Source organism: Bos indicus x Bos taurus, chromosome 2, assembly GCF_003369695.1.
Source record: "Bos indicus x Bos taurus breed Angus x Brahman F1 hybrid chromosome 2, Bos_hybrid_MaternalHap_v2.0, whole genome shotgun sequence".
Lineage (NCBI taxonomy): Eukaryota > Metazoa > Chordata > Mammalia > Artiodactyla > Bovidae > Bos > Bos indicus x Bos taurus.
Window position 1 is genome coordinate 86,588,615 of NC_040077.1, and position 11,658 is coordinate 86,600,272.

General features: G+C 37.1%; 1 protein-coding gene across 2 annotated transcripts in view; it reads left to right on the top strand.

Annotated features, from left to right (window-relative positions):
- Positions 1-11,353, top strand: part of PLCL1 (phospholipase C like 1 (inactive)) — a 369,241-nt gene extending 357,888 nt beyond the window's left edge. For both annotated transcript variants that reach the window (XM_027563768.1, XM_027563777.1), the window contains exon 6: positions 9,103-11,353. In XM_027563768.1, the coding sequence (XP_027419569.1) occupies positions 9,103-9,285 (183 nt within the window). In that variant the 3' untranslated portion in view covers positions 9,286-11,353. The remainder of the gene's footprint in view (positions 1-9,102) is intronic.
- Positions 11,354-11,658: the final 305 nt, after the last annotated feature.

The window sequence follows — 11,658 nt, forward strand, 5'->3', positions numbered from 1 at the left end:
CACAGAGTCGGACACAACTGAGCGACTAAGCAGACAAGCACAGTCTTTTATTTCTAGACTCTCAGTTTCGTTCCATTGGTCTATGTGTCTTTTTATGACAGAATCATACTGTTTTGATTAGCTTTGTAACATAGTTTGAAATCAGATGTATGATGCCTCCAACTTGTTCTCTCTCAGGATTGCTTTGGTTATTTCGGATCTTTTTTGTTCTGTATGAATTTTCGTGTTATTTTTCTCTTCTTGTGAAAAATGCCACTGGAATTTTGGTAGGGATCACATTGAATCTATGGATGGTTTTGGGTAATATGACCATCTTAATTGTAATTATGATCCATGATCATGGGATAGCTTCCCATTTATTTGTATTATCTTCAGTTTCTTTTATCAGTGCCTTTAGTTTTCAGTGTACAGATCTTTCACCTCCTATGTTAAATTTATTCCTAAGTATTTTATTATTTTTGATGCTATTGTAAATGGAATTATTTTATTTCTTTCGCTTTCTGATAGTTTGTTGTAGGTGTATAGAAATACAACTGATTATATTTTTATGTTGATTTTGTATCCTGCACCTTTACTGAATTCACTAATCAGTTCTAACAGTATTTTTATGGAGTCTTTAGGAGTTTCTATATAAAACATCAGGTCATCATTTTACTTCTTCCTTTCCAATCTGGATATCTTTTATTCCTTTTTCTTGCCTAATTGTTCTGGTTAAGTCTTCCAATACTATGCTGAATAGAAATAGTGAGAGTGGGCACTCTTGTCTTGTTCCTGATCTTAGAAGAAAAGCTTTCAACCTTTTACTATTGACAGTTAGAACCAGACATGGAACAATGGACTGGTTCCAAAATGGGAAAGGATTATGTCAAGATTGTATACTGTCACTCTGCTTATTTAACTTATATGCAGAGTGCATCATACAAAACGCTGGGCTGAATGTAGCACAAACTGGAACCAAGATTTCAGGGAGAAATATCAATAACCTAGATATACAGATGACACCACGCTTATGGCAGAAAGCGAAGAGGAACTGAAAAGCCTCTTGATGAAAATGAAAGAGGAGAGTGAAAAAGCTGGCTAAAAACTCAACATTCAAAAAACTAAGATCATGGCATCTGGTCCCATCACTTCATGGAAAGTAGATGGGGAATCAGTGACAGACTTTATTTTCTTGGGCTCCAAAATTACTGCAGATGGTGACAGTAGCCATGAAATTAAAAGACACTTGCTCCTTGGAAGAAAAGCTATGACCAACCTAGACAGCATATTAAAAAGCAGAGACATTAGTTTGCTGACAAAGGTTTGTCTAGTCAAAGCTATGGTTTTTCCAGTAGTCAGGTATGGATGTGAGAGTTGGACCATAAAGAAAGCTGAGTGCCAAAGAATTGATGCTTTTGAACTGTAGTGTTGAAGAACACTCTTGAGAGTCCCTTGGACTGCAAGGAGATCCTATCAGTCAATCCTAAAGGAAATCAGCCCTGAATATTCATTGGAAGGACTGATGCTGAAGCTGAAGCTCCAATGCTTTGGTCACCTGATGTGAAGAACTGACTCAATGGAAAAGACCCTGATGCTTGGAAAGATTGAAGGCAGGAGAAGGGGACGACAGAGGATAAGATGGTTGGATGGCATCATCGACTGGATGGACATGAGTTCGAGCAAGTCCCGGGAGCTGGTGATGGACAGGGAAGCCTTGTGTGCTGCAGCCCATGGGGTAACAAAGAGTCGGACATGATTGAGCGACTGAACTGAACTGAACTGATGGTGTTACCTGTGGGCTTGTCACATATGTCCTTTTGTATATTGAAGTACATTCCATATATACTCAATTTATTGAGAGTTTTTTCATGAAATGATATAGAATTTTGTCAAATGATTTTTAGGCATCTGTTGAAACGATCATATAATTTTTATATTTCATTCTGTTAAAGTGATGCAATTATGTTATTATTAGTGAGTAGTATTTAAATAATGTTAAACTACTTCATTTACATATAGGACTGTATATGTTTAAGTGTATTAGTCAACTCAGTTGTGTCTGACTCTGTGACCCCATGGAGCCCACCAGCTCCTCCATCCATGGAATTCTCCAGGCAAGAATACTGGAGTGAGTAAGCCATTCCTTTCTCTAGGGGATCTTCCTGACCCAAGGCTCAAACCCAGGTCTTTTGCACCGCAAACAGATTCTTTACTGCCTGAGCCACCAGGGAAGCCCAGTACTCTCTCTCTATATATATATATGGATACTCACACAATGACACAATAGTTGTCTACTCTATATTGAAAACTAATTTAAAAAAATATGGCTAATACAAAGATTCTTATTTGAGAAAGATGTGTGGAAAAAGAAAATCTTATTTACCAGGTCTTAAAAGATATGTCATCAAATTTAACTTTCAAACATAATTTTTATTATGTTGAATATTAATAGAGTATGACTTCATATTTTTTAGAATCTTTTGTATGGTTGTTATTAAACAAGTCTTTCTGTTTTATTCTTTAATGTTTTGTGGCATTGAATTATTCTAAAAGTTTTTTTGAAATATCTTCTACATTTTGTAAATTATTCTTCTTTCAGATCTAGGTTCTCAGATACTAAAAATACTTACTTAGGTTCTGTTTCCATAATCTTCAGAGATATTTGATTAATTGGAGTTCTGAAAAATACTAAAATGTGTCATGAGGATAATTTAAAAAACTGAACTGTATAAAAATTATAAAATCTAATGGCTCAGGTAAACATGTCCATTGTAGTTCACTTTTTTCTTCCTATAAAAAGGAAATAGTTTAATGCTTTATGTGATAAAGATTTGAAAAGCAGTGTTTTTTCTTTTTTTTTTTTTTAAGTTAAGAGTTTCAGGAGAAGAATAACACAAAAAGTTCCATTAAGTCAATACTCTTAGACCAGAACTACTCTTCAACTACTCATCTATATTTCTTGAATGTTCATAGGGTAAAAATTCCCATTTTTAAGAGGCAAGTATAATGCCTCTTGGTTGACAAGGTCTTGAAAAATAATAAATCTGAGTATTGATAACTTTCTGCAATGAGAACTTCTATTTTTGTGCAGTTGAGGTATTTTGTACGTAATTTCCCCATGGCTACATCTCTGTGCCTGTTACTCTTGCTAACATGTTGTATACATTCTCTACATAACTAGGCTTTCATTCTGGAGAGCAAGAATCCCAGGCCATCTTTGCACAGTTTTACCCAATATTTCAGTAATGTAACATCAAGAGAAATATATCTGTTTTGACACCAACACATTTTTAATTTGCTATTTTGATTTCTCAAATAAAGGACACTGTAATGGTTGTGTGTATCTCTTTGGAGCAAAACACTTACACCTTTTAGATGATACAAAGATTCCTCAAAAGCATGCTTTTTGAACAGTTATTAACTGTGCACAGCCCACTACAATATGGTCATGTCCAGCAAATGGAGCTGGAATAAATAAAGAGGTACTAACACCATCATACTGTCTGTGGCTGATTTTTGCCGCAGTATTATCCAGGGGTGACTCTAGCTGTGGGTGTTGACACTCATGTGGGTAGAATTTCAGGGGAATCTGTCTGCCACTGAGTGTGTGATGACACATAGCCACACAAGCCTGCCTGGTGACAGTGTTGCATTTGTTTATGGGTGTCATTGTGAATACGTGAGGGCCTCTCTATTCCCAGAGTCTTGATTAACTGCTTTAAATATTTGTGGTGTACTCTGAGGCAACCCAGACATTTCCTTCACACATGAAAAGGACACTAGTTATAATGTTTGACTGCTCTTTCATGCACTGATATCACAAGGAATTGTGCAGTTCATGGGAAAAATGGATATTAAAGACCATGGATGTCTTTTGTAAGTTACTCTGCCAGAATGTAGCCAAAACTATTTTAGACTGTTTTCAAACACTGGAGGGAAACTGCCTTTCTTAGTATGAACAGGAATAACACAAATTCTAAACGTCTTTTGATAGATGATAAAATGTATTGTTATATAGCTAAGAGCTGACTTGCATTTAGAATTCTAGCCTCTTTTATGGTTTTGAGACAATGGGTACAAATTGGTTTATGTTTAGTATATTGTGCTCAATAAGTATTAGCTTCTGTTTAGTATCGCAATAGCATTTTAAAGTTTAAAAATTTTTTTTATTGTGGTAAATGTCACATAAAACATACTATTTTAACCATATTTAACTGTACAGTTCAGCAGCTGTAAGTACATTCACATTGTTTTGCACCTCTCACCATCATCCATCTCCCGAATTTTTCACTTCCCTAAACTGAAACTCTGTCCCCGTTAAACACTAACTCCCCATCCCCCTCTCCACTCACCCTACCTCCTGGGCCCTGACATCTACCAATGTACTTTCTGACTCTATGAATTTGTCTATTCTAGGTACCTTGTGTAAGTGGAATCAAACAGTATTTTCACCTAATGAATATTGGAATGCATTTTTAAGGTTAGCTTAATATGTGTCCTACAAATAGAGTGTGCCTTCTTCCCCCCTGCCCACCCCCCATGCTATACAGTAGGTTCTCATTAGTTATCTCTCATGCTAAGTTGCTTCAGTTGTGTCTGACTCTTTGTGACACTATGAACCGTAGCCTGCCAGGCTCCTCTGTCCCTGGGATTCTCCAGGCATGACTATTGGACTGGATTGTCATGCCCTCCTCCAGAGGATCTTCCAAACCCAGGAGTCGAAGCCTGGTCTCTTACTTACAGCTCTGGCATTGACAGGTGGGTTCTTTACCACTATCACCACCTGGGAAGCCCATAGTAGTATAATCATTCCCAATCTGCCAATTCATCCCATCCTCTTTTTCCCCCCTTGGTGTCCATACATTTGTTCTCTACATCTGTGTGTATATTTCTGCTTTTTATTGTCAGTAATAATTTATTAGTAGTAATAAAAATTGTGGTGGCATGGTAGTATATCAGTCCCATTTGCAATCTAAATGCATCACATATTTCTTGATTTCTAGATAATGTATTTTAACTGCAATTTAATGATGTTGGAAAGATTTGATTATGAATGCTTAATGTATCTTTTTTTTTTAAAGTCATTAATCATTACTAATTTTTAGATTCAAATTTCTGTAGTGATTTATGGTTTTCTATGATTCTAAGTGTTACTCTTTAAGTGTGTTGGGATTTGCGTGGACTCTGACATTTGGAAGCCAAATAACCGTGGAGGTCATTGTTGGGGCTTTTGATAGCCCTCTTGTCTCAGCATCAGTCATCAGCATCAGTCTGCCTGAGATGCCCTTTATTACTTTTACTTTTCTTCAGCTTGAAGCAATCCTCATGTTTTCCCCTGAAGTGTCCCTAGTACTAGAGGAGAGATGCTAAACATTCCCTTGAGATTGCTCATATATTGAAATGTTGGCAACAGCTTGACATTTCTTTCAAGTTGAGTATTCAATGGTCAGATTGTCCATTAATTGTTCATTCCAGGCCATTACAATCTCAGATTTATTTTCCCAAGAGATGTTACGCTTTATATACCATCAAGTAAAATGAATTCTCTTGGGCTTCTCTCCTTTCTGCCTTTCTCCCAAGACCTCTGTTGGAGGAGAATTTCTAAGTATACTCTTTAGAAATGCCCAGTTATAATACTCCTTAAATGAATACTACACACTAGTATCTTTAATTGGCTTAGCTCAGTGATCTAAATACCTAATATACCTTGTGGGAAATGATACACAGGACAGAGCTATTTCAAGGGAAGAGATATGGTCTAAGCTGCCTAGTTAGGGAGTTTGAGAGGAAGTGTGATGGAGTAGAGAAAGGGTGCTGGTTGGTCAATAGAAATCACTGCACATATAGTGGGAAGAAGCCAGCCCTGGAAAGGAATGGCAAGATGGGGGTTGTTAACAGTAAACTTCACCCTCTTCACAGTTTTGCCTAGAATGAGTCTTTTCTGCTTCTGCTTATTTAATCAAGAGGACTCAAGGAGTTTAGTCACAGAACAGAAAGATGACCTCTCTGCTTTCTTCTTAAAAAGAAAATTGAAAACAGCATTTTTACATCAGTATTTAAGTGTAAATCTTAATAATGTAGTCTTTCAGTTTTTCTTGTTCTATTAGTTAATAAATTAATTTTTCTTCTAACATTTTTTACCTGCCTATATCACGTACCCAGGACGTGTTGTCTCTTAGTCATCCAGAGATGATGTCCTTGTGTTTTTGTGTACTGGCACAAGCTGTCTTCTCCAATTGACCTTTGTTTTCTAGAGAGAGTGACTTCTGTTTACCAAAACTGGCACAGTCCGGCTTTTAGGCCTGGATGACGCTTCTCAGAACCGATGAGATGACATTCAGGCTGATTAATTAGATGTGTTTCATAACCTGCTGCCAGAAAAGAGACATGAGAGCATCATGCATTAGTAGTATCAAGCTTGATATTTTTGTGTATTTCACTGCTCTCTTGCAATTAGGAAAGATGCCAGCTTTGCTTTTGTCATGCTTTAAAAATGCTTGATGAAAATTTCAACACTAAGAGCAAAGGGAGCACTTAAAACTAATACTCTGAAAATGAGTGTGGGTATAATCTGTTTATTAATAGTTTGTTTTTTTAAAGGGATGTTTGCATTTGTAAAACCAGTAGCAGTATACCTATCTCAGTAAAAACAAACCCTTATGGATGCATTTTAAATAAGTTGGTAAAATTTATATTAAAATGTGCACAACATCAAGACATTCATTTAGCAGTGGTGGTGGTGGTTTAGTCACTAAGTCATGTCCAACTCTTGCGACCCCACGGACAGAGGAGCCTGACAGGCTACAGTCCGTGGGATTCTCCAGGCAAGAATACTGGAGTGGGTTGCCATTTCCCACTATTTAGTAGTTGACTATGTCAGTTGCTTTTTATATCGCCTAATAGCATATTTACTTGTGATTATTTAAATCACAAACAGCTTTTCAACATATTTTCTTTAACCTTTAAAAGTATGAGGAAGGCAGAAGAATGTTTTCATCATTTTTACAAGAGATAAAATGGCACAGGGAGAAATTGTTGGAGCTAAAAGCACAACGAAGATCCTCTGACTTTTGTCCCTGCCAACATATCTTGGTGCATCTTATCTTCCTGACTGTAGATCCCATCTCTAAGTTCTGTGCCACCTGGGCAATGATTGTCTTTTTATCTGTCTTGTTTCCGAGGGTAACGATGACTGGGAGGCTTTAATGTGCTTTGTAGAGTGCACAACTTGCCTTGAAGAGATGCCATATCAGGTCGTGGTTAAGACTACAGACTCTGGAGTCAACTGCAAGACTTTATTTCAACCCCAGCTCTACCACTTAGCAGCTGTGTGACTCTGGGAATGAGGACCATTCTGGGCCTCTATTTGTTTTTTTACTCTAAACTTAAAATAAGAAAAATGCCTATTTTGTGGGGATGTTGTGACAATTGAATAATGAACATATATAAAGCATGAAGGATGACCACAGAGAGCAAGCACTTTGTATGTTATATTATTATTATTGCTTAAGGACTGCATTTTCAAGGTGGATATAACCTTCTTTTTAACCTTCAAAGGGAGTTTATTATTGTCTATACTCCCCAAGTTCTGTTGGTGTAGTGCATATTTTTCCCTTTGAAAGTCCCTCTATATCCTAGAGTGTTCAGTCTCTAGTTTAGTCTTCGTCTAAATTCTAAGTGTGGTGTGTGAAATATGGTAGGCTTCCCAGGTGGTGCTAGTGGTAAAGAACCTGCCTGCCAATGCAGGAGACGTAAGAGATGCAGGTTTGATCCCTGGGATGGAAAGATCCCCTGGAGGAGGGTATGACAACCCACTCCATATTCTTGCCTGGAGAATCCCATGGACAGAGGAGCCTGGCAGGCTACAGTCCATTGGGTCACACAAAGTCAGACACGACTGAATTTACTTAGCACACAGGCACACCATAACAAAAATATTAGACAAAGCCTTACTCATCCTGTGTTTAAAAGTGTTGTTTGAAGGATTGAGCTATTATGACATAAGATGGAACTGGCAAGTACTTGTACAGATTTTGAGGAAATATTCCAAAGCATTTCAAATACAAGTTTTCTCATATACCCTGAGGTGAAAGCCTTCATCAAATTAAAGAGAGCAAACAGCATATCATGCATAAAATAGATGACTTATCTTTTCTTGGAGTCTCTGCTTTATACAGAAACTCTCCAGCAGCTCGTGTAACCTCCAGTTTCAAGGTCATACTCTCATGCATTGTCGTGAGAATGAAGCTAGGAGACAGAACTGCTTCCTCTTTTGCCTGTACCCTGTGGAGACATGTTCTGGCTTCCCCATACTTACTTCTTCCGCCCCCTGGGCCAGTGTCAGCATACATTCTTGATCATCACAGCAATGAACTAAAATAAGAAAAAAGATAATGGAGAAAGATCACTCAGGCTCTGATATAACTGACAATGGATGATATTCTGTGATCCTTGTTTGCTTTTTTGTTTTGATTGACACACTAAGCCTTCAGAGCCTCTCCTCCATCAACGAGATGGGAACATTGTTTTGAGGATAATGGAAGAGATGGAAGGAATGTGGGTAACCTGGAACTTATCAGACTGCAAACTGCAGTGATGATGCAATGTATTTAAAAAAAAAAAAAAAACAGCAACTCACCAAGCATAAGGGTGTGTGATTCACTTTATGGAAGATATTTTGCTTAATAAGACTTTGTACACCAAGCAGCTGATTTAATTTTTGGTTTTTTGAAGAAGAGCTTCTTTCCTTGTTTTCTCCCAAGCTTAGGAATGCTGGGCTGGGTGGGACAGGAGTTGTAGCAATGTGCAAAGTCTCAAACCCTGGTGATGGAAGGGCTGAGTGTCCTCCATACATTCAGAGGAGGGTGTTTCCTCCCACAGGAATCTCAAGGGGGCTGCCGGCAATCACAGAACCAACGGTGAAAGCTCAGGTTGAGGTCCTTGAGTTAAATTACAAAGACCCTCAATAATGCAGGATGCGGCCTAAACCTGGCAAAAGTGGGCTCTCGAGTCCGAGTCTGTTTCCTCGCTGAGCAATAGCAGGAAGCATATTAGAATGATGTCACTTAGGATCTTCCTGGCCTGTAACTTTTTTCTTTGATGTTTATTTCTGCTTGTTTGTAGGGCCAGGGAGACCTGTTGAAGAACGCCAAGAATGAAGCCATAGAAAACATGAAGCAGATCCAGCTGGCGTGCTTGTCGTGTGGCCTCAGTAAAGCCCCCAGCAGTGGTGCTGAGGTGAAGAGTAAGCGCAGCCTGGAGGCCATAGAGGAGAAGGAGAGCTGTGAGGACAATGGGAAGCTGTGACCCCGAGCCGCAGCAATGCCTTCACCTAGCCTTCCTGCCAAGGACTCTGGTTTTCCCTTCTGATTTGCTTTCTTTAATAAGATTTTTAGAAGTTCACAAGAAGATGCCCTCTATGGGATATTGGACATAAACAGATATTTTCACAGCGTCAGTATTTTAATGTAGTTAATTTATCTAAGTTAAAACCTCTAGAAGCAGTGTTTTAAAATTCTGAGATGTGTGTACACACTCATGTATGGATGTGGGTGGAAGTGTGTGTATGTGTGTGTGTGTGAGAGAGTGAGAGACAGAGAGAGAGATAGAGAGCAAAAAAGAAAGATTGAGAGAGATGAGTGGTAAGGGGAGAGAGAGGTTGAGATTCTGTTAAAATCTATTCTGTGTTGCATTATTCATTTGGTAAGTTATTACTTATCATTTTGGGACAAATTTGTTAATCTGAAATTCTAAAGAGCACTTACTATAACCTGTTGCTGTGTTTAATTTTATTTCTCTACCTTTGTCATTTAATTTAGAGATCTTAACATAGCTTATTGTGGAAGGAAGCCAAAGTTACCAATGCATAGATATTTTAATAGATTAAATATAGATTAGACAAATTCCTAAGAATCACAGTAGAAATAAAAGTGAATGAAAGCTAAACAGTTGATCAGAATTTCTGGAGGATCAGTTAGTGAACTCTTTAAAATATTTATTAAATAAAAGCAATTTTTAGAAAGCTTTTTGTAGTTTACTAAACAGATGTGATGTCATTGGGAAAGCTGATCATAAGTGAATTTATACCCACCCACTCTGAAACACAGTGAAAACTCTGTTGAGATTAGAATTTTGATGTGACAACAATATTCAGTTATGAAATTTCAAGGTTGAGATTTGTAAGAATGTCTCATTCTTCCAAACTGGGGATCTAGAGTTCATTTTCTCTAACAAACATGGGCAGAGAGGAGGTCTTGGCTTTCATTGCATTTAATTTATAGTACTAAATTTAAAGACGTCGTCCAAACAATATCATATCATCATATTGAGATGATATAAATTCTGTGCATCAGATAACATTGTGATGATTTAAGGACTAACTGATTACAAAAATCTATTATATAATTTTAACACATGCAGAAAAACAAACACGCCAAAAAAGCAAATGACTAATTCGGGTACATTTATAATTGCATCCAGATAATTTTTATCCTAATATCTTCATAAAGTACTGGAGTATAATATGTTTGTTACCTCCAACAGAACTAAATGTTCTATGGTTATGAAAATTTATTTATTTGAAACATTGCTTTTATTTTGAAAAGCTTCTTAATTAATTTGGTTAACAAATATGCTAATTTGGGGGAAGCTAGGGAAGATCATTGTTGAACTTTTGCAAATACAAACATCTTCTATGGCTACTGTGTTAAGTTATTTCTGACTTCTTAACACTATTATGCTTATGTTGCACATTACTGAGACAGTAAAGATATAAAACAACACTTTTATCGTTCTCTTTTATTGGAAATTAATGGAAAAAGGAGCGATAATGAAAATAAGTTTTTATATCAAAAATATCTTACAGAATATACATCCACGGACCAGATATGATGATATTTCTCCCTAGGTTTAAAACTGGGTGCTTAGAAAGCACACAAGCTCATTTGAAGGTAGGTTTCCAATGGTATACAGTAACCAGAAAATGTCCTTACCCTCCATTGTAAAAAATACTTCCCCTGCATGGTAGTTACAAGGAATAGTGGAACATGGATATCTAAGTCCTTTATGATGAAAAAGAGGCGATATAAATAGAAACAAAACCTTCCTGATATCAACCAATTGGTTGGTTTCACCTGTGGACTGCTTCACCTCCCTGAATTCCTTGTGGAAAAATCCATGCCTTTACCAGAGAGACAAGAAGACAAGCTAAAGGGTGGCAGACTTTCAAAGGATATTTATTCATGTATTTATTTTAGGGTCAAATCCAATCTTCAGAGTGGCTTCTCTGGTTTATTCTGTTAGCAAAAATGAGATCATATTATAGAAGCTGCTTTGTAACAGGCTTTTTACAGCAATAAAAGCAGTACATCCTGAATATCTTTCTGTGTCAACAATATGCATGTACATTGGTACTGTCAGCCTTTGAATTGAAAATAGTCCATACATGACATATTTTATTTGGTCACTGAATCTTATTCAAAAAATTTTTAAACAATAGACAACTTTTAAACATGAGGAGATTTCACATAAAATTTCAATTTTTTACTTCACTTAAAATATTGGCTATACTGACAACACTAGACCCTCCCCCACTTCTTACTTGGCATCAATTAATTGGAGTTGCCCTCTTCAAAAGGGGCACATGCTGTCTAAGTCTGCCAAAGAGTCTCTTCACTCATT